Source organism: Pipistrellus kuhlii, unplaced genomic scaffold, assembly GCF_014108245.1.
Source record: "Pipistrellus kuhlii isolate mPipKuh1 unplaced genomic scaffold, mPipKuh1.p scaffold_m20_p_11, whole genome shotgun sequence".
NCBI lineage: Eukaryota > Metazoa > Chordata > Mammalia > Chiroptera > Vespertilionidae > Pipistrellus > Pipistrellus kuhlii.
The window spans coordinates 21,764,545-21,784,462 of NW_023425416.1; the positions used below are offsets into that span (position 1 = coordinate 21,764,545).

Genomic DNA, 19,918 nt, shown 5'->3' on the forward strand with positions numbered 1-19,918 from the left:
GGTGTGAGGTCCTTTGCACTGCACAGGGCAGCCAGCGCACAGCGGCTCGGGGTCCGTTATCCTCGAGGGGGCGCTTCCTCACACCTGCAGGCGGCAGCGTGTACGTGTGCACTGAGAAAGCTGGGACGGGGCAGGGGCAGGGCCCGGTGATGAGCCCGTGGGCTCAGCGTCCCATCGCCCCAGGGGGACGAGGACTCCAAGTCTTTATACCAGGACTCCACTAGCTGCTGGCAGTGGCTTCGGATCTTATCTGTACATCGGGTCCTGCGGGACTGTTGTTGTGAGAATTAAACGAGAATAGTAACCCAAGGAGAGGCCCTGCTGCCTCGGCTTCCACCAGCACGCGCAGAACAGCCGCCACCCGACCCCACGCCCCGCTTCCAGGCTGCACGCATGCGCACTCAGCGAAGACGCGGCGAGCGCGCCGCGGGCTCTGCGGCTGCGCATTCCTCCAGTTTTGCGGCCGCACTGCTTGACGGCAGAGGTGTCCGCCCCCGCAGCCGGCGTTGTCGGGGTAACGGCGGGCGCGTGGGGCGGACGCAGGTAAGGCGCCAGGCCTCGGGGCGGGAGGCGCGCTGGGGCGCAGAGCGCGGTGGGCCCAGCCCAGGGCGCCGAGGCGAGGTGTCAGCGCCGCGGGCCAGAGGGAAGGGTCCGGAGCCTCTCCCCCGGCTCCGCAGCCAGACTGGGCCGGGAGGAGGAGCTAGGCTGCCGGGAGGAACGCCTCTCCTCCTCCTCGTGCACTTCCGTACTTATTTCTCTTTCTTCGTTCTTCCTGCAAATGTTCATGTCACGTCCCAGGGCTGGGGATGTCGAGGTGCATCTGCCCCCCCGCCTCTGCCCGGGAGGAGGAACCTCAGCCGCTAGTGGGGTTGCGAGGGGTGGGAGTAGGGGTAGGGATGGCGGGCACTGCAGGAAACCAGCAAAGGGATGAGTTAAGATGGAGTTACGACTTTGTTGGGCTCTGCACACTTTTTGGCTTGTGTGACATGTGCCTGCACCTACCGTCTGGCTAGCACTTGCCCCCCGGACGGTGCGCCTTCCCACCATTCATTCCCTGTGTAATCCTCACCACAGCCTTCAAAGGGTTGCTGTTTGTTTGTGTGTCTTCGTCTTAGGTTCTAACTTGAAAGCGCCCCAGAGGCAGGGTTGTTGACCTCGCCCCTTTTATCCCTGGCCCCCCGCGGGGAGCCGTTGGAGTTCAAACGCTTCTTTAATTGGGAGAAGGCGAGCCTCGCAGGGTGGGAGGTTCGAACCAGGCTTGCGAAGGCTAAGTGGGCCCAGCGAGTTGGAAGATGACATGTGGTTTTGGTTTTGCTTTGTTTTGTTTGGAATGAACATGTGTGGAACACACCTACAAGGTGTTCGCTTATCTGCTCAGGGGAAGAATGAAGAACAAGCCCCGCTCTTAATAGAAAGGTAAATATATTTAGCACTTGGGGCGTCTGGAATTAATATTATCTATACTAATATTGTTGTTATCTATACTAATTCACCAGGCATGCCCTGGATTGGGAAAGGAAGAGTAACAACCTCGTACAGGTACACAGCATTCAGCCCTTCTGAATCCCTTTCCTTGTCTGTGCAGTGGGGACCAGGGGGCTGTTGGGATTAAGTGCGTTGAAGTAGGCTGCCCTGTAAGCAGTGGTTGGCAACTTGGGCTGCATACATGTTGAAATCACCAGAGTCCCACCCCAGGACTTCTGATGTAATTGCAAGTAAGGCCTAGGAGTTTTAATTTAGCGCCGGTGATTCTAAGGGCAGCGAAGCTTGAGAGCCGCGGTTATATGCCGACCCAGGTGAAGGTGGTTCATCTATCTTCATTTGTCATGACCTACACTGTCTCCAAGACCAAACCAACCAACCTTCACATCCCACACTCGCTGACAGCTGACCCAGGCCTTCCTGTACATCTGTGTGTGCTTCGAACGTGGGCTCCTTATAGGCCAGTCTCCCTGCCTTACAAACCTCACATCTTCCCTAACAACGGGGCTTTGGACAAAGCCTTCCTCCCCTAAGCCTGGGTTTCTGTGTCTGTGAAATCAGGAGAGTGGTACCCACCTGTGCAGCATACTGCAATGCATTGTACTTACCGATGATGGTTACCTCTTCTTTTTTCTTTTTCTTTTATTGATTTTTTACAGAGAGAGGGATACAGAGTTAGAAACATCAATAAGAGAAAAATCATTGATCAGCTGCCTCTTGCATACCCCCCCTACTGGGGATGTGCCTGCAACCAAGGTATATGCCCTTGACCGGAATCGAACCTGGGACCTTTCAGTCCGCAGTCTGATGCTCTATCCACCGAGCCAAACCGGTTTTGGCGACCTCTTCTAATTTTACTCACCTGCCAGCCTCCTAATTTTACTCACCCCCAACTGCCCTCCCCTCCTGGCCTGATCGCCCCTAACCACCTCTGCCTCGGCCACGCCACCATGGCTTTGTCCAGAAGGATATCTGGAAGGTCTCCCGGTCTAGTTAGCATATTACCCTTTTATTAGTATAGATAATAATATTCCATTATATGGATATCCTATAATTTGTTGATTCATTCATCTGTTGATGGATATTTGGGTGGTTTTCACTTTTTGGCTTTTATGTTAACATTCACATACAAATTTTTGTATGAACAAGATTCTTTCACTTTTTTAATATCTGTACCTGGGAGTGGAATTGCTGGATCATATGGTTACTCTGTGGTTAACATTTGGTTACTCTGTGGTTAACATCTTCTAGTCCTGTTCAATTTGAAGATGAAGAAACTGGGCTCAGAGAGCTTAAGTGGATTGTGAAGGTCACACAATAATAATGACATCTTTGTATATATGGAAGGCCTACTAGGAGCCAAATCCTTGATGTGCATGTTGTCAAATGGGGCAGAGATGACACTAGATCCTGGTTATTGAGGTTTTGTGAAAAACTTTTGGCAAGAAATCTATCACATACACTTGGATTGGAGTACAGAGTTGGTTTTCTAAAAATATATTTTTATTGATTTCAGAAAGGATGGGAGAGGGAGAGAAAGATAGAAACATCCTATATAATAAAAGGCTAATATGCAAATTGACCGAATGGCAGAACAACTGGTCACTATGACTTGCACTGACCACTAGGGGGCAGACTCTCGAAGCCCTCTGGTGGTCAGTGCGCTCCCACAGGGGAAGCCTCTCCTGCCTCTGTGGCAGCACTAAGGATATCTGACTGCAAGGTTAGGCCTGCTCCCCCTGGGCCTAAGCCATCAATTGGACATCCCTCAAGGGTTCCCAGACTGTGAGAGGGCTCAGGCCCGGCTGAGGGACCCCTCTCCCCCAAACTCCCGGAGAGCACGAATTTTGTGCTCTGGGCCTCCAGGCTGCCTCCTACAACTGATCAAGGACTGCAACCTGGGCATGTGCCCTGACTAGGAATCAAACCATGATCTTCTGGTTCATAGGTCAATGCTCAACCACTGAGCCACACTGGCCTGGCAAGAGTTCTTGTCATCAAGTGTCATACCTCAGTATTGCTTATTTAGAGTACATTTGCCATCAGAAAGGGGAAAATCCTAAACAAATCAGACAAATTAAAACACAACTTTTCATTTCATTTGAGATGATTTAAATTGCAAGTTCTTGAAGTTAGCCATTAAGTATTTTCTTTAAAAAAATAATAATTCCAAATGTAATATATTCAAGTCAGATATTAACAAAAGGTTAAATTATAAAAGTGAAAGTCTCATAAAAGTCTGAATTGCTCCTGGAAATCCCTAGAAATTTTCTCACTAGAGATCAATGTCCTGCCTCAGAAAAGCTAATACAGTATTGCTTAAGTTTTAAAATAAATTGGTATTTCTACAGTTGCATACCAAAGAGCTGACTTAGGTTGAGGAATATGTCAGCAAGTGAAAAATCTAGTTAAGATTCCCTTGGAAGAAAATCTCTTAATTGCCCATTGACATGTAGTATACATGGTTTTGTTTTGAGTGTGTGTGTGTGTGTGTGTGTGTGTGTACACTATGTGTTCAGTCAAGTCATGCTCAGTATGTGATTACATTGAGGGATTTTACTTAGAAATTATTCTAGCATTTTGCTGCGTGGAGTATTTTCTTTGGCAGTTATATGAAGGTTCTGACTTGCTGATCTAATTTTTCACCGTTATCTTTGTAACTGATTTATCAATTTCTCTGACTCTTCCTTGATCTGTGCTTTTCTTTGTACTCATTTTATTCCTCAACTTCTTTGAGAAGGTGGATAAAGACATCATACATTGGACAAAGCTTTTAATTTTTTAATTTTATTTATTTGTTTATTTATTTGAGTGATCATGAGTCCTTCAGACCACTGACTTCCTTTCTCAGTTTTGGCCACTTTTCATTGCCTGTGTCGGTTGGGCTTGGTTAATCCCGTGCCCAGTGGGATGCTGGTTTTGAATGGAGGAGGCACCTAAATAATGAGTCCTATTTCTTTCTTTGTGAGGGTTTGGAGCCGTGTACTTTACACATCTGTAAAAGGGCTCCACTGTATCTTCAAGCAGCAGACACATTCTCAGCTTAAATCGAGTCTAGACCCAGGACTGAGGGAGCAGCAGATTCAGGTCTTCTGTCTCATTCTAGGGCGTCTGCTCAGCGCTTGGGGTGGCTGGCCAATCTCTTGCCCTGTTTACATTTTTCCCCCCTTGCATATGGTTGAGTTTTCCTAAGTTAAATGCATCTGCCGTGGCTCTGTGTTTTTATCGCACAATACACTCAACTCTATTTCCTTCCTTCCGCCGTTACTGAATTGCAGCCTGTTCGGTGCTTGTTTTGTCTCAGACTGAGTGTGAGGCCTGGAACGGAGAGGTACTGGCTTCAGCTTCCTTGACTCCCTGCTGCTGCTCAGTGCACAGTAAGTGGTCCCACAGTTCTCCATAACCCTTTAGCTTCTAGCCTTAAGAAACAGTGAGGCTTCAGACAAAGGGGGACAGATGCTATGCTTAATGCAGAACCTGGAGCAAAGAGCATGGGCTTTGGAGTTCAGCAAACCTGGGATGGCCTAGTGCCCAACCCTGGAGCCTTTTATATAACACTAGGGACCCGATGCACGAAATTCGTGCAAGGTGCTCGGCCCTCGCAGTCCCAGCTGTGTCGAGAAGGTCGTCTGGAAGGATGTCCAGAAGGATGTCTAGAAGGTCGATCGGCTGTTCAGTCTAATTAGCATATTAGCTCTTTATTATATAGGACTAGTGCACCTCGAAAGGAACAGGGGCCCATCCTCTGCACCCCCGCCGGCCCCTCCCACTGCACCCCTGGTCCCCTGTCTGCTGGCAGCCCCGCTCCCACTGCTGGCCCTGCTCATACCCGCTGATGACACGGTGCTGGCGCCAGCAGCAGAGGCAGCAGATGCGAGCAGGGCTGGTGCCAGCAGTCAGCGGGTGCAAGCAGTGGCTCCGGCACAGGCTGCAGGTGCAAATGGGACCGGTGCCCACAGCAGGTGTGAGAGCCGGGCGGGACCACAGCGTGTGGGAACAAAGAATTTTCAGTAACCACCAGAGGCTCACCCTGATGACAGCGACTGGTGCCCCGCCTTGGTCTGGTGCCCCTGCTCACCTGCTCCACCATCCTGCCGCTTGCTGCTGAAGCCTGCCCGTCATGTTCCACGTGTGTCCCTGATGGTCAGCACACGCCATAGCAACCAATTTTTCAGTTCTGCCATTCGGTCTATTTGCATGTTAGGGTTTTATATATATATATATATATATCTTGAACCTGAATCCATTTCCTCATCTATATAATGATGTTGGTAGTGCTCACTCCATAATACTAATTATATCAAATACACACACAGCGCTCACTGTGAACTGGGTACTCTTCTAAGCACTTGATGGGTCCCAACTGTAACATAGAGGGTGGTTGTTTTCATTCTTATTTTGCAGATGAGGAAACCAAGGCACAGAGAGATTAGGTAACCTTTGCCCACAGTTGCACGACTAGGAAGTAGCAAAGCCAATTCCATTCCAATTGGAGGTACACAGTGGACCCTTAATTGGGAATTGCTGTTGTCATTTTTACTTATCAACTTACCTTAACAATTGGAAGATGATTGCTTGGCTGGTGTGGGTCAGTGGTTGAGCATCGACCTATGAACCAGGAGGTCATGGTTTGACTCCAGGTCAAAGCACATGCCTAGGTTTTGGGCTTACTCCCCAGTGGGGGGTGTTTAGGATGCAGTTGATGAATGATTGTCTCTCATCATTGATGTTTCTATCTTTCTCTCCCTCTCTCTTCCTCTCAAAATCAATACACTTTTTTTTTTAATTGGAAGATGATTGACATAATGTTTGGAATGTATTTTAACCCCCCCCCTTTTTTTTTTTAAATGAAGTGCTCACTAAATTTAATTCTTTGAGAGCAGGGTCTCTTGGTTTTATCTTTATATCCCCAGCACCTCTGATATTAGGAGCCCTGATAGGTACTCCTTAGAAGTCTATTGGCTGAGGGAAAGAATGGGAGCCACCCTAATAGGCAGGAGTCCTATTGTGCTGGCTTTTAGGAGACTTTTGCATAGCATTGTGACTTTGGGGGCATATCACAAGGCCTCAGTCTTGTCAGCTGTAGTTAGAAATAATGCCACTGACTTCTTGGGCATTATTTTAGGAATTAACTGAGATATTCTAGGTGAATGAGATTTGCACTGTTTTTACAAAGTATTCTTGTGACTCTGTGTCCTTTAGTTCACTGCTTTATAAATATTTTATATTTCCCATAGACCTAGGTTTTCTGAGCCTGGGTATAAGTGTACTTACATTTTTTTTTTTATCAGTGTAGTTATTGATTGACTGTTTCTTTCTCTTCATTGTATTCTTTGAAGAACAGTTACACTTGAAAAATGGCGGAAGCCATTTTCCATGCCCCAAAGAGGAAAAGAAGAGTGTATGAGAATTACGAGTCTCCATTTCCAATCCCTTTTGGTCAGAAAGACTTCAGAATATTCCGTGCTGAGATGATAAACAACAATGTGATTGTGAGGAACGCAGAAGACTTTGAGCAGCTGTATGGGAAAGTGAGTACAAGGGGCCCTGGCACAGCTACTTCCTGATAACCCTGAGCCAGCTCTCCCTCCTCCTCCTCTCCATCCACTCCCACAACAGACCATAAATGACCCGGATTCTCTTCTTGCTATTCAGTCTCCTGTAGGAACACTACAGTTTGACTCAGGTGCCCTAAAGGCATATATTATGAGGATAACTGCCCCACCCTGGACCCACGTTTCAACAATAAAGTAGAGTCGGTAACATTGACCCTTCTTATCTTTCAGTTATAAAAAGCAATGCATATTCATTGTGTTAAAAAAAAAAAAAAATTCATGCCCTAACCCCATGGTCCACAAACTGCGGCTCGTGAGCCACATGCGGCTCTTTGGCCCCTTGAGTGTGGCTCTTCCACAAAATACCACGGCCTGGGCCTATTTTGAAGAAGTGGTGTTAGAAGAAGTTTAAGTTTAAAAAATTTGGCTCTCGCCAAAACCGGTTTGGCTCAATGGATAGAGCATCGGCTTGGGGACTGAAGGGTCCCGGGTTCGATTCTGGTCAATGGCATGTACCTTGGTTGCGGGCAAATCCCCAGTAGGGGGTGTGCAAGAGGCAGCTGATCGATGACTCTCTTTCATCGATGTTTCTAACTCTCTATCTCTTTCCCTTCCTCTCTATAAAAAATCAATAAAATATATATTTTTAAAAAAATTTGGCTCTCAAAAGAAATTTCAATCATTGTACTGTTGATATTCGGCTCTGGTGACTAATGAGTTTAATGACCACTGCCCTAATCTGTTTGGCTTAATGGATAGAGCATCAGCCTGTGGACTGAAGGGTCCCAGGTTCGATTCCAGTCAAGGGCATGTACCTTGGCTGTGGGCACATCCCCAGTAAGGAGTGTACAGGAAACAGCTGAATCAATGTTTCTCTCTCATCAGTGTTTCTATCCCTCTTCCTCTCTATAAGAAATCAATAAAATATATTTATTAAAATTTTCAAGCAGTTTATAGAAATTAAATTAATGGGTAAAAAGTTAAAATTCCCCACTTATTCCCCTTCCATCCCCAGAGGTAACCAGAGTGGCATATTGCCTGGCTCATGGACAGATCAGATGAGGCTTCAGCATGTACTCACTCTGGCTCCGCATCTGCTCTCTCTCAAGTTGGGGACCTCTTCTTAGCTGAGGACAAGTTGTATAGTTTTTGCTGATTTTTGTTGATGATAGGTTAGGGTTGAGATTGGTAACTTGCTCCCCTCCCTGCCCCTCATAGCCGGTTCATCACTGGGCCACTTTTTAAACAGCTTTATTGAGGTATAATTTACAGCCATAAAATGCACCCATTGTAAGTGTACAATTCAGTGATTGTAATAAATTCATAGAGTTGCACAACCACCACCACAATCCCATTTTAGAGCCTTCCCATCTGCACAGAAAGTTCCTTCATGCCCTCGAACTTAATCCCTGCTCCACTCCCAGCCTAAGGCACCCAGCGATCCACTGCCTGGCTATAAATGTGCCCTCTTTAGACATTTTTATAAAACATATAGGTTTTGCCCTGGCCAGGTAGCTCAGTTGGAGCGTCATCCTGTACACCAAAAAAGGTTGCTGGTCCTATTCTGGTCAGGGCACATATCTAGGTTGCAGGTTTGATCCCCAGTTAGGGCACATTCATCAGGCAACTGATCGATGTTTCTTTCTCACATCAATATTTCTCTCTCTCTCTCTTCTCCCTCTAAAATAATAAAAACATATCCTCAGTTGCGTATTTACATATGTACATATATATATACAGATACGTGTGTGTGTGTGTGTGTGTGTGTGTGTGTGTGTGTGTGTGTATAGATAAATAGATAGATAGATGTTTGTTTTAACCATCTTCCCAAAGTGGGATACGTTGGGTGGCATTGACCTTGATTAGATGGAGGTCTAAGCCAAAGGTAGTCTGTTCAAATTTGTAATACATAACATTAAATAGGAGCTTTGTAAATTGCTATACAGATTATTTATTCTGACTGTTAAATCTAAATGAGGGTAAAAGATGTTCATTTTTTTATCCTCTCAATTTCAGTTTTCTGTGGGCTTAAATTAAGAAATGGGGTGGGGGGACCCATGATGTTTTGGAATCAGCAGGAAGGAGTACAAGAGAATCCAGGAAGCTTTTTTGTACCTGGTAGACACAGGTTCCGTCTCTGCCCGCCCAGTCGCCTTCAGCTTATCAGACCTAGACTGAAATCATTAGTTATGAGACAAAAGAGGTATACTAGAAACTTATCACAGAGATAAAATGCTATTTGTATTTTTATTAGATAATCTGTATTTGTATTCATTAGATAATCAGAGGGAAGGTGAAAAGTGGAATAAACTTTGTTAACTCAAATTGTGATCCTCCCTCAGCTAAAAAAATTGATAACTAAAGGTGAACTAACTTTATTTTCTCTCTTCCTGGAAGGGTTATTTTGGAAAAGGAATCCTGTCTAGAAGCCGGCCAAACTTCACAATTTCAGATCCCAAGCTGGTTGCTAAATGGAAAGGTAACTTGCATGTCATTCAGTTCTTGTGGCAAAGTATTATTTTCTTTCATTTTTAACCTGCACCTCGGATTATATCATAAAATTCTAGTGGAGAAGTAAGATGCACACTGACAATTTTATTGCTAAAAATAGTAGTTAGAATCATTCTAATAAAGGTGAAAAGGCTCTTTAAATTGAAATGCATTTTATCTAATTTCTAGAATTATCAAAAGTGTTATTCAGGCTTTGTTGTTAAGCATTGCCTAGAAGAGTATTGTGCATGTGAAAGGTGGTGATAATTAGGTACCTGCTCACCTGAATGCAAAATGAGTTTTATTTCTAGAGTTAGAATTTACAACAACAACTTTAACAACATTGATGTATTTGTTAAAACATAGTAATGTGTGTAGTTCTCACTTGCTGGTCCTCTTTATAAATCTTTTAGTGTATTTCTCTTGGGAAGTCTCATGGTAATTACATAGCCAATATCAGGTTAAAACATAATTAGAAAGGATTTTTTTAATCTTCACCTGAGGCCCGAAACCAGTTTGGCTCAGTGGTAGAGCGTCGGTCTGCGGACTGAAAGGTCCCAGGTTCGATTCTGGTCAGGGGCATGTACGTTGGTTGCCGGCACATCCCCGGTAGGGGGTGTGCAGGAGGCAGCTGATCGATGTTTCTCTCTCATCGATATTTCTAGCTCGCTCGCTCTCTCTCCCTCTCTGTAAAAAATCAATTAAAAATATTTTTAAAAAAATCTTCACCTGAGGATATGCTTTTCATTGATTTTTACAACAAGAAAGGAAGGGAAAGAAAGAGACATTGATCAGTTGCCTCCATAGATGCCCCTCCGGCGATTGGACCCACACCATGTATCCGACCATGTATCCGATTCGAATCCATAGCCCTCGGTGCATGGGACAGTGCTCCAACCAACTGAGCCACACCAGGCAGGGCTAGAAAGGATTTTTAAAAACATTATATTGTAAAACAAACAAACAAAAAACAACGCTACTGAGACACTTCAGCAATTAGATTGGCAAAAATCCAAAAGTCTGACCATTGGTGAGGCCCTGAGAGAAACTCTCATGTATTGCTGGTAGGAGTAATTCTTGAAATAAAAAAGAGCCTGTATATCAAATTAGTGGTATAGCCACAAGGAGGAAACGATTTTGAATGACTTCAAAACATGATAACTTGACTATTCAATTCTAACGGGATAGACTTTCCGTCAATTATCTCTTGCTATAATGTTATTTAACAAACCACCCCAAATTTCCATGGCTTTCAGTAGCAGCCAAATTGCTTACAAGTCTATAGGTTTGCTGGGTAGGTGTGCTGATCTTGGCTGGATGGGCTCATTCTTATGTTAGTCATGGGTCAACTGGTTGCTGTAATGGGTCTAGTCCAGTAATGGATCTAGCGGGACTCACTGATTGTCTGTTTGGCTGTCAACTGGTCTAAGATGGCCTCAACTGGGATGAGGAATGGCGGGGAAGGGGGGTGGAGGGGGAGGGGGCAGTCTACTTGCATCATGCTTGCTGAGATTTCACTGGCCCAGCGTCAGAGGGTTTGGCAGATGGCAGACCTGAAGAATTGGGGCAGTCCACCTGCCATGTACTCTAAAGAAAGAAAGAGCTACAAAATAATCTTCACATTGTTTTCAGCAAGTATTTTATCGGTTGTAGTGTTACAGTTATGCTGAGCCTGTGGTATGTATATTGTATAATTAAGCAAATCAATAATTTTGATGGTGTGGTTAAGAGCAGCCAGGATTTTTTAGATGAAACATCTTGTACCAGGAAGCAAGGAAGCTACCAAAACTACTAGGCTTATTTCAAAAGAGGCCACGGAAACATTTGGGCATTGATAAGAATAATACTACAATTTATTTTAAAATGTATTCATTCATAACAATACCACCAAAATGCTTGAATCCTTTAGATCATTCTGACACATGCCAGAAGAAATTCGTCAGTCACCTATGGAGGATACATCATTTTGAAAACTGGAATATATGACTGGTTCCTAGGATAGCCACATAGTGAGGGATCTGTCTTTATAGAATAATCCCGATAATAAAGAATAAATAGTAGGATTAGAATGTCACTGTTTTGCAAACTCTAATGAATTATTAGATCTAGGCATTGGTCAGCATGGTGCTGATGACATAAGAGTCAACACGACATTCTGTGTCCTCTGATGGTTATGTTGTGGTTTGTTTGTTTGTTTTGTGTTGATTTCAGAAAAGAGGGGAGAGGGAGAGCGACACAGAAACAAATATTTTTCACCCAACCCTTCAACATCTCTCCCACCCAGCAACCATCAGTTTATTCCCTATGTCTGTGTGTTTGTTTCTCTTTTGCTTTTTCATTTATTTTGTTTTCTCAATTCCACGTGTAAGTGGAATCATATGATGTTTGTCTTTCTGGGTCTGACTAACTTCACTCAGCAGAATACCCTCTAGGCCCATCCAATAAACATTTTAGGTGGAAAGACCCCCTCAACCATATACCCGGAGCTAGAAATAGAGCCCAGAACTCTCAGTCCATATCCAAAACCCTGACTGGGTAGCTCAGTTGGTTAGAGAGTCACCTGGTATGCAGATTCACACCCAAACTCCACCATGAAACTTCCTATAACAGCCCTTCTTACGGGCACAGCTTTCACTGACGATGCTGTATGTAGCACAGGGCATTGAGGGTAACGTTAGGGCCTCTGAATTCTCATCTGAAACTTAAGAGCATGAGCCTCCAGAGGTGGCAGAAAGGATGCCTCTTGCATGCCAGCCTGCTTAGCTGCAGTGTTGAGTTGAGAAGGATTCCCAGGTCACATCTGAGCCCAGCAAGAGCACTGATTGGTCAGCTGAGCCTGCCAGGGGTTTGTGTGCAGGAGTGATGGCATATAAAGCACATATTTGCCATTGCTGGTTGGGCAGTCAGCCTTCTAGGTGTGTGATTTTGTGGATGTTGAAACACCCTTAGTGTTTTCTAGGTTGTCAGTGTTTGGGCTCCTTAAGGAAAATTTGTCTGAATTAAAAGAACTTCTTTGTTGTTACAGATATGAAGACAAATATGCCTATAATCACATCAAAGAAGTAAGTCATGGTGAACTTCGGCCTTGGTCAAAATTATGGCTTAAAGGGGTCTATTTTTAGATAACCTTTTCTGATGTGGTTAGTTCATGCCTTTTTTTTTTTTTTTTTTGAATAGTCTTTGAAATGTATCTGAATTTAATGTGAATCAAATAATATTGTACTAAGTTTATTTTTAAAAATAATCCTAAACCAAATCCTTTGCAAGTTGAATTCCTTCCAGAATATGAACAACTGCCCTGCAATGTGTATGTCTTTAAGTGCCAAGGTGCTTAGACTTCCGTTTAGAACTGGCTTCCTGTGCTGTGTGGGCTTACACGCCCGGCCCAGTCCTCGCTGCACGTTAGGGTGAGGGACAGGCTTTCCCAGAGGCCCTTCCTCGTCCACTCTCGTGCGAATCCTTCCTCTGGGCTTTGTTCCCCTGGAGCATTTCTCCCTCACCCTGCACTCGTGCACACAGCCTGGCTTTCTCCACACTCCACACAGCCTGCTGGTCGCTCTCTGAGTTTCTCTTCTCTCCACCGCCTTTCCCTCCGCTGAGCTGGAGGTCATTCCTCCAGCTCCATGGAGTCTGCTTTGGGGCCCCTCACGGCACGGTTTGTCACACCCCAACATTTAGAACGTCAGTTCTCAGCGAGCGGGGACCACGTCTGGTTCCTCTTGGCAGCCCCAGCACCAGCGTTCCCTTGGTCGGATCTTGTCGACTTGTGTTAGTCCATCCAAGTCCTCCTCGTCCCTGAGGAGCAGCTTGAGTCACAGCTCCTCTCGGAAGCCTTTAAAAGCGCGCAGCCCACAGTGGTTCCCCATCCTGCTTCTGCGTGTTTGACAGGATCCGAGAGCCCCCTTTGTTCACATGCCCAGTAACCCCGTGGCCAGATGAGGGTCTGGGAGGCAGTGGCACTGGGGAGATCTCAGTGGCTGCTTTGGCTAAGACTGCAGGCTGGGCGTGGGGGTAGGGCCCCAGGCTGTGGGAGGGGCCTGCTAAGAACCTGGCAGAACCCGCGTTCCGGAGGGCCGCAGTATAGGCAGGTCGCTGCAACCCACACTGAGACCAAGAAACCAAAGAGAAGCCCGCCCCTCAGCTGCATCCTGATTAGGCTGGCAATAAAGGTGACGTGACATCAAGCCAGTTTGAGTATGTAGGTTTCTGAATGTCATCTACCTGAGGGTTATCCCTTGTAATCTCCGCAGTGTAATATTCCAAGGATGTTATTGATCCCTGTATTGGTTCCCTAGACATAACAGAGTACCACGAACTTGAGTGGCTTAGAAGAAGAGAAATTTATTCTCAGATCTGGAGGCCAGAAATCCAAAACCCAGGCACGGAGGGCTGTGCTCCCTCAGACAGCTCTAGGGGAGGATCCTTCCACGCCTCATGTTGGCTTCTGGTTGTGGCCAACAACACCATCCTCATCATTATGGCCAGTGGGTTCTGGTTGCTCCAACAGTGCCAGTTACTGGTCTGTACACATGTGCCATCTCAGGTCATCTTAAGAAACCTTTCTGCAGGTGTAGTCCTTCCGATCCCGTACATGGGAATCGGCAGTTACCTTGCCCAAGATGACATGAGATTAAGCCACGAAGTCCAGCTCCAGAGCCTAAAAGGAACTGACCATAATGAGAATAATACAGTTTTATATGCTGGCATTTCTGAAATACGTTCCTTGTGTGAGGTACCATGCTAATAACATGTTTATGGATTGTCTCCGTAAGTCCTTCCAGCCCCTCCGTGGGGTGGGTCCTGTTATTTTCTGTCTTTGACAAGTGAGGAAACAGAACCAGAGGAGGTTAAACCTGCTCACGGCTAGGACTTGCACCCAAGCAGACTGACTCAAAACCAGTTTGCTGTGAACTCCCAGTGATAAAGGGGCACTAAGTAATAAGATGTGGAAATGGAAGAGGTGTGCTCAAGGCATAGAAACACGAGGAGCTGGGGCGTGTTCAAGTGGTACCATCTGTGTTGTTGCCCTAAAATGGGCCTGCTTTTCCTCAGTCTCATTACGGTTTCTGACCAGAGCTGCTGCCACCTTTCCCTTCTGCCACCCTCCCCTGTGTTTCTGACTTCCACTTTTCTTCTGCGTTTCTCCGGCAGTGTTCGGGGTTAATTGCGCTAGGATTTGGCTCTTGAAGGCATTGCCAGCCAATGAGAGGACACCTGTTCCATGACCCATATGCCATGTGTCTTAGTCATTTGTGCGTCTGGCTGTTTGCATCACCAGCCTTACTTAGAGTCTTTCTTTCTCCGTACTTTTGTAGCACTGTCTCACGTGCGCTTCCCTAAATATCTGAGGTCATTCTGAGACAGAAATGCAGTCATGATTCTGGCATCTGTCAGGAAAGCAGACAGAGGTCGGAGGTGCTCGGTGGCTTAGCTGAGAATCGCAGCAGTGCCAGCTGCGGAGCGCCAAGTGCAGTCCTTGTCCCCACGTGGCTGCCCCTGCCCTCGAAGAGCAGTTAGCTAAGGTGTACATTTCCGTTCATTAAAATGTCGATTGCATTTCAATGTGATATATAGTGAGTCAAACTGTCTTTATTTTTCAAGCCTCCCTAAAAACTTGGCAATCATATAGTAACACATTTATCCAGCACTTGCTACATCCCGAGCACTTCACGTGTCTTGTCTCCTTAAACCCCTGCAACAGCCCCGGGAGGTAGGTTCAGTGACCCTGGTTCACAGAAGAACTGAACCTCAGGAAGGTACACAACTAGTGCAAGACCAAGGTGGGGTGAGGATTTGAACTCACACCTGCCTTGGCCACTTTTTTGCAGAGGGCAGAGCAGTGACCAGTGTGTGCTGTCTCTCTCTCTTCCAGCTCTTCTGCTCAAAGCGGGGAACTGTTGAATCTTTAATTCTGTGCTTCTTTCATATATTTGGAGTCAAGGAATTTAATAAAAGTGGATCCCTTCCCCAGAAAGATATACATGGACACAAAGATTTGTGTTCAAATGAAGAAGATGTATAGTCCCATGAAAGCATCGAACCAGTGCTTTAAGTGATAGGAAGAGCGAAGATTATTTTTAGATCTACCAGGTGAAAGTTTATTTGTTTTTGTTTTTGTTTTTTTATTGTTTCCATGCCTCTGATTCTTTTTTTTTAATTAAATTATTATCTGTGTACATATTTTAACAGTGCCACCCCCATACATATTCTCTCTCCCCAGAGTTTTGTGTCCATTGGTTGTACTTATATGCATGTATACAAGTCTTTCGGTTGATCTCTTATCTCCCCCAGATCTCCCTCCCCTCCCCGCTGTAATTTGACAGTCTGCTTGTTGCTTTACTGTCTTTATATCTGTCTTTTGGTTCATCAGTTTATAATGTTTTTTAATATCCATAAATGAGTGAGGTCATGTGGTATTTCTCTTTCATTGACTGGCTTATTTCACTCAGCATGATGATCTCTAATTCTTCCCAGGTGAAAGTTTTAACTGCATGCACCAGTGACCATACTCATAACGGTGAAAGGCGTCTCACTGTTGCATGGGCAGCTACATTTTTTTGCCCTGGTTATAAAAAGTAGTTCATAACATGATCCTTCTGGGGCAGTAGTACCATTTTCCCCATCTTAAAGAGAAGTTAAGTAATTGGCTTTGTCGCACAGTTATAAGTGTCAGAATCAGGGCTGACCACAAAATGTGCAAGGCCAGAGTCCATGCCTGTCATCGCTGCATCATCCTGTTTTTTTCAGTGTTGGAGTAGCCCTGAAAGGTTTTAATTTTTAAATCTAACAGACTGTCCCCAGTATACAGGAATGCATGTTCATCCCCACGTAGAATAAACAGGATGTGGAGAGTTTGGAGAGTCTTCTGATGGATTAGGATTAAGCAGCCACAGATGTCCTTTTCAAATACCGCGGAAGCCACCTTCCTTGTTTAACTGTGTGTGGGATGTAGCAGTGTATAAGCTGTGACAGTCAGTCATCCCCATGCAGGCAAAATACTCAAGGTTAAGACTGAAATTACATCTGACATCTCACAAGCCATGTGTCCTCTTAGGTGCTTTTGACACTGATTGCGGTGAGTTTCACAGTCTTTGGCCTTCCGCAGGCGGGATCTCCCACACGTGGCGAGACCTCGCGTTCCATGCACCATCCCAGCAGCATCGTTAGGTGCCTGCTGTCAGCAGAACGGAGCCCTGTTGTCTTGTTGTAAATTCTGTTACCGGGAGGTGTTCAGGGTTTGCCTTCAAGTTTAAGAAACTAAGCATGTATTTTCTCGTTAAAATATAGTTCAAAAATTATGGAAGAAGGAGCCTTTTCTGTTAGATTGCTTGGCTGTATGTACATAATCGTAAACGTTTTTTTCCATGTGACCTCCACTGAGACATTAGGAGGTACTGTGAAAAATATCGAAATGTTCATTTTTGCTTTCCAATACCAAACAAAGACTCTTTATGTTATGAATGGAAGATATATCTGAAAATGTAATACCTAAAATTGAAAATAGCACAGAACAAGGTCTGACAAAGAGTGGCCATTTTCTCTTTTTGTTTACCAAAATCAATTTTAAATTACACAAATTGTCATACTTTGCTAAACTGAGGTTAATTTTTTTTTTTAATTCAGGAAATTAAATGAAGCTCTATAATAAAAGCAAACAAAAGTAGTACATGTTCATTGTAGAACAGTTAGAGGATGCAGAAAAGTATAAAGAATATCCTATAGCTCACCATTGAGAAAAAACACTGTAAACATTTTGGCATACTACCTTCTCATCTTTTTTACATGTTCTGTTGTCTTTTTTTTATGGGCTTTTTTTTTTTTTTTTTTTTTTTTTTTTTTTTGTCTGTTGTCTTTTAAATTCTTCAAGTGTTGTTGCTAACACTATTTCTATTTTTCAGGTATCAGCGTAGTGTAGAATGGGCCACAGAGCTCATACGAAGACAGGGGAAGGATGAGAGTACAGTGCATAGAATCCTTGAAGATTACACAAAACCACTTGAGCATCCTTGCCTAGAACAGAATGAAGACGTTCCATTGCATGATGAGATGAACTCTGAAATGGTTTCCAAAATAGAATCCATAGCAGATAGAACGAAACTTTCTGTGACGAACGGAGACTTGGGAAAGTCAGATGATTCGGAGGATCCCAGCAAGCCATCAGACCGCCTGCAGGACGGCTCTGGGCATGACCCACTGGCTGCAAACGGCTTCGATAAACACTTATCGGAGGTCCCTGCACCTCTGTCCCACATCCATTGTAGCCAAAGAGATGTCCTCTCGCAGTGTGGTGCTCGGGCCAGCGGCCAGCGAGGGGGTCTCCCCTGTGCCAGAGAGGGAGGGCCTGCTGATGAGTACGTGCTGGTGGAGGAAGTCGTGTGTGATGTGAGCGAGAAGGAAGATGCCCCGAGTGAGAAAGTAAGTAGAAGAAAATAAATCACTTCTCCCAAAGCCATTTGTTTCTGGCCGATAGAAGGCGTTGGCTGATTGGATGTCCCTTACTTGGAACGGGTAGCAGCCCCATAGAAGCACCCGGCTTACGTGAGAGGCAGACAAGACATCATACTGCAGACGCCCCAGGGGAGCCAGCAGGCACTGGGTCCTGCTCTGCTGGCTCAGTAGTTGTGAGGGCTGTTTCAACTAAAACCTTTAAAGTTTGTGAATAACTTACCTTTTTAATAGATTAAAGCAGGTCTAATCATCCTGTCTTGCTAGGGAGAGAAAGAAACGCAGTGGTGATTGCACATAGTCTGAGTACAGCCGAGGGGCGGGTCTCAGGCGTGGAAGTCAGCCGTCCCCCGGGAAGCAGTTAGCAGGCACTTCTTTAAGGGACACTCTGCCAGAGTCGCCCTGGAATTATCTGTAAGAGCTAAACACGAGAAACAATCTAATCGCTAAGGAGTATGCGAAACACCCACTTGAAGAAATATTAGCTAGCCTTTCAAGCGAGGTTTATGGCTCATTAAGAACCTAGGCACATGCTTACGAGGTACAAAGAAAAAAAAAGCAGCACATAAAGTCAACCAACAAAATGATCACCACAGAAATGCTCATGGGGCACAAAGAAGGAATAAAATGTTGAAGTAGAGAAACAAAACTTTTCCACCTAAGTAATAAAAACTTACTACTTTTTAACAGTATGGATCCAACAAATGTGAATCTGGGAAATTTATAGGAAAGATGTTCATTTTAAAATGCAGTCTCCTTTGTATAAAATGCAGTGCTTCCCATTTGTTCTGTATGTATAACCTTTCTTTCTCTTCAGTCGGCACAAAAGAAGAGACTCGTCTGCAGAAGAAATCCGTATAGGATCTTTGAGTATCTGCAGCTCAGCCTGGAGGAGGTATGTGCCCCGCCTGTTTCCTTCCCAGCTTCTGGTCTCTGGGACTGGACAACACTGTAGATTATAGAGTCTACCTCCAAATGCAGTCCTGCATGTGACTCAGTAACTCTGGGTGTTCCCTTCTGCAGAATTACCAACATATGCTCTCTTCAAGACAATAGCTGCTTTCTCAAAAGGTGACTTAAAAGGTGGCTTTCTAGCAACTGCATCATGTTTTTCCTCTGATTTGGAATTCCTCTAGCCTGTGTTCACATGACATTCAGTCCTTTTTTTTTTTTTTTTTTTTTTTAAATATATTTTTATTGATTTCAGAGAGGAAGGGAGAGGGAGAGATAGAAACATCAATGATGAAGAGAATCATTGATCAGTTGCCTCCTGCACTGGGGATCGAACCCACAACCCAGGCATGTGCCCTTGACCGGAATTGAACCTGGGACCCTTCAGTCCACAGACTGACACTCTATCTACCGAGCCATACTGGATAGTGCCAGTCCTTCCCTTTTTGCTCACATTTGTACTGAACACAGACATGTCCTGTCTGCCGTTCAGGGTAGCACCCCTTCCTCAGTCTCATGTCCATGGTTGCCTCCTCTCCAGGAGCGCTCCTGCCCGTCTTGGATAGCTTCTGCAGTGCCTGGCACAGTTCTTGGCGGATATCTAGGTGTCAGGGAGTGCTTGTTAAATGCATCCGCATGGGTGATTTCATAGATGTGTGCACAGAGAAGTAACTGTGTCTCTGTAGCATCTTGATCTCCTGGTCTGCATGTCCTCCCTTGCAGAGAAGCCAGTGATACAAAGAACAGACTTTCAGAGCAGGAAGGGATGTTTGGAATTATTTACTTCATCTCATTTTACGAATGAGACAGTTTAGTCTACTATTGAATATACAATAGCCACTAGCTGCGCGTGGCTATTTAATTTAAACTCATTAAAATTTAACGTAATTCAAAATTGTTTCTCAGTTAGTTGTGCCAACTACATTTAAAACACAACAGCCCTGTCGGTATGCTCAGTGGTTAGAGCATTCGTCTGCGCACTGAAGGGTCTCGGG

The 19,918-nt window shown here is 45.0% G+C and overlaps 1 protein-coding gene across 7 annotated transcripts in view; it reads left to right on the forward strand.

Annotated features, from left to right (window-relative positions):
• Positions 1 to 378: 378 nt before the first annotated feature.
• The window catches only part of TSEN2 (tRNA splicing endonuclease subunit 2), a 37,421-nt gene continuing 17,881 nt past the window's right edge, over positions 379 to 19,918 (forward strand). For 2 of the 7 annotated variants that reach the window (XR_004986821.2, XM_036431164.2), the window contains exons 1-6: positions 421 to 543; positions 6,820 to 7,013; positions 9,435 to 9,516; positions 12,553 to 12,589; positions 17,426 to 17,942; positions 18,790 to 18,867. Coding sequence is in view for 6 of the 7 variants with exons in the window: in XM_036431164.2 (XP_036287057.1) it covers positions 6,840 to 7,013; positions 9,435 to 9,516; positions 12,553 to 12,589; positions 17,426 to 17,942; positions 18,790 to 18,867 (888 nt within the window). In the remaining variant the exon portion in view is untranslated. Of the gene's footprint in view, positions 544 to 900; positions 1,417 to 4,760; positions 4,860 to 6,819; positions 7,014 to 9,434; positions 9,517 to 12,552; positions 12,590 to 17,425; positions 17,943 to 18,789; positions 18,868 to 19,918 lie in introns of those variants that run through there. The other 5 variants (XM_045579196.1, XM_045579197.1, XM_045579198.1 and 2 more) reach the window with 5 other exon arrangements.